The sequence below is a fragment of the Prosopis cineraria genome, unplaced genomic scaffold (assembly GCF_029017545.1).
Source record: "Prosopis cineraria cultivar Desert tree isolate PC_DT_omini unplaced genomic scaffold, ASM2901754v1 PC14, whole genome shotgun sequence".
NCBI lineage: Eukaryota > Viridiplantae > Streptophyta > Magnoliopsida > Fabales > Fabaceae > Prosopis > Prosopis cineraria.
This window is the reverse complement of record NW_026555345.1, coordinates 21,399,920-21,402,819: the sequence shown is the minus strand read 5'-3', so window position 1 is coordinate 21,402,819 and position 2,900 is coordinate 21,399,920. Positions and strand designations below refer to the sequence as shown.

The 2,900-nt window shown below is 35.1% G+C and overlaps 1 protein-coding gene across 2 annotated transcripts; it reads left to right on the top strand.

The window, feature by feature from the left end:
- The first annotated feature begins 405 nt into the window (after positions 1–405).
- On the top strand, positions 406–2,602 carry LOC129293784 (probable 3-beta-hydroxysteroid-Delta(8),Delta(7)-isomerase). 2 transcript variants are annotated; one of them, XM_054931887.1, is made up of 5 exons: positions 406–643; positions 1,556–1,699; positions 1,820–1,928; positions 2,083–2,189; positions 2,294–2,602. In XM_054931887.1, exons 1-5 carry the CDS (start codon positions 490–492, stop codon positions 2,338–2,340), a joined length of 561 nt encoding a protein of 186 aa, XP_054787862.1. In that variant the 5' UTR covers positions 406–489; the 3' UTR covers positions 2,341–2,602. The 2 variants fall into 2 exon arrangements, with proteins under 2 accessions (XP_054787862.1, XP_054787861.1); XM_054931886.1 differs by having other exon boundaries at positions 2,083–2,602.
- Positions 2,603–2,900: the final 298 nt, after the last annotated feature.

Genomic DNA, 2,900 nt, shown 5'->3' with positions numbered 1-2,900 from the left:
CATCTTTAAAATTATTACTTTCACATCAATTATATCAAAATCATACCTTTACTCAATTTATTTTAGTATATACTATACATAAAAAATATTTAATAAATATAAAATAAATACATGTAATCTCAATTAAACTATTAAGAAATTTGAATAGTTGATTTTTTTTTCAAAGACCAACTTCTATAATATCACAAAAAAACTTATATAAATTTAAAAATTAAAAATGCATAATTTTTTAATGAAATTTTGGAAATTTTATGTATTTTAAAATTAATTTAATATTCAATACAGTTGCTAATAGTCAATAATTATAGCTGTCCAAAAGAAAACCGACTAATTAATCCTCATTTAATGTGGTTACTTTAAAAGGTTACATTTTTCTCATTCATGTATGCATTATTTATTCATTTTACATGTGCCTGCGTTGATGCTCTCAGAATACTCCACCGCGTTTTCCGGTCCGTCTCCACAGGGGTCCAGCGCAGAGCAGCGACGATGGAAGGGTCTCAGGTCTCACACAGTCATCCCTATGAACCAAGGGACTTGCAGCTTCCTGGTTTTGTTCCCTTAGTCCTCTCTCAGTCCACCATTGTTGGAGTCTACGGTGTCGCTTCTCTTCTCGTCGTCTCTTTCATCTGGATCTTCTCAGGTACCCTTATCCAATCTGTAGATTCATTCATTGGGTTCTTTTCTTCGTCCAAAAAAATGACTCTTATGTTCCAAGTTGAAATGGACATTTCTATACTTCAGGGTAATTGTTCTGATTGATTTGACTTTTTTTTATTGCCCACTAAAAAAAATTAGTATAATGCCCGTCTTTAACATGTTTGCTCCGAAGAGTTTTCCGTATAGAGGTCTTTTCTGAGGGAGAGTTTTATCTTTTCCCCACTCTTTACATGTTGAAATTATCTTCTCAGTTCTCAATGTTGTTGTATTTGGTCTCTGCTGTTCCAGAATGCATTAGATTACCTTGATTGCGTATTTGAGCGCATCATTTTGTATAGTACATTACAATATTTGGCTAGCGGGTGTTTTCCCCCCCCCCCCTCCTTGTGAAAGATCTGGAAGAAAAGTACTGGCAAGGTTTTCCTTGGAATCTTGATTTGCCCTGGCCAAATTATACATTATACGATTGCTGAAATTTATGTGGAAATTTTGATTATACACAGAAGACTGAACCTACTCTGCCATTCATTCTGCTGCTTGCAATATTTTTCTTCTTGCTGGATTTGAGGGCTATATTTTGCTTTAGACAAGAACTATGGATAAAATTTTAGAATCCAATTAGTGTGCGCGCTAAAGCAAACGTGTTGTTTCATTTTCAGTGTCTCAGTTCATTCAATTTGATTAGGAAATCACTCTGTAAGTGTGCATATTCTCTTCACGCTAGGTGCATTACCATATGAGCACGCAAAATCATATGTTCCGCTTCAAATTTCAAGTCGTTCGCCTGGATTTATTCTTGGTCATTCCAATGCAAATTTCTTCCATCTGGTAAAGGAAAACGAATATAGGTAACTCATTTTTATTTCTGTTGACATGACTGTTTATCTTTTCACAGGACGCCTGGCCAAGAGAACAATTGATCGTGTGTTAATGTGCTGGTGGGCCTTCACAGGCCTCACACACATTATTCTTGAAGGCTATTTTGTTTTCTCCCCAGAATTTTACAAGGATAAGACTGCCAACTACTTGGCTGAAGTTTGTGAGTCTCTTAATTTCTTTTTCACGTTGCTTACATCACATTCTTAGCATTTGAACTTGTAATTCCTTTCCATGAATTAGCAATGTTAGTTGATGAAAATCCTATATGAACAATTGACAGGGAAGGAATATAGCAAGGGGGATTCAAGGTATGCTGCAAGGGATGCCGGGATTGTTACTGTTGAAGGAATTACGGCAGTTTTGGAGGGTCCAGCTAGCCTTTTGGCTGTGTAAGTTCAAAAACAAGATGACAAATGTTATGATGCTGAAACAAGTCAATGCTTATAAGTCCATCCTAATTCTGGGTTATCTTATAACTTGTCAACTTCTTTTCTGTCATTTTCCATTTTCGCCTTGTGTTTATGCTGCCATTGTGGATTACAGATATGCAATAGCTACTGGAAAGTCATACAGCTACATACTTCAGTTTGCTATTTCTTTAGGACAGCTATATGGAACTGCTGTATATTATACAACAGCCATTTTGGAAGGTGACAACTTCTCTGCTAACACGTTTTACTATTATGCATACTACATTGGAGCAAATTTCTCTTGGATTGTGATCCCTTCACTCATTTCCATTCGCTGTTGGAAGAAAATCTGTTCGGCCGTCCAGAGCCAAGGCCAGACCAAAAAGGCTAAAGTTCGCTGATGCAGGGTTTCAGATTATCAGGTTTTCAAAATGATCAAGTAATTAATAATGGTGTATTGGTGGAGGTTAAGCATGGAGAGAATTTTCTACTTATCCACAGAGCATGATTAGTTATAAATTTTCAGATATGCTAGACGTTTAGATATTTAATTCTCTTAAATTTGCTTATCCTGGGATGAAAAATTTCACCATGGCCACGATGGATATTCAGAATTTACTCATTAATGCACTAGTTGGATTTCTTCTGTTTTTTGTTGTAATATAAATGTCTTGGAGATTCCTGGCTAGTTTTTAATGGTTTCCTAACAGTTGGTGGGGGCCCTCTGAATGCTTACTTGCGCATGAAAAACCTTGCAAAACAAGTTTAGGATTAAAGTACAAATTTGCTGTCAAAATTTTCAATCAGATATACCCTATATTCTTAAATATTTTTTAGCACAATTTGGCTCTAATATTTTTTTAATTTCGCACAATGTTACTTTGCTGTTACTTTTCTCTATTTTAATCGTTAACTTTGAAAATTTAGTGTGTTTTATTTTCAATTTATCAA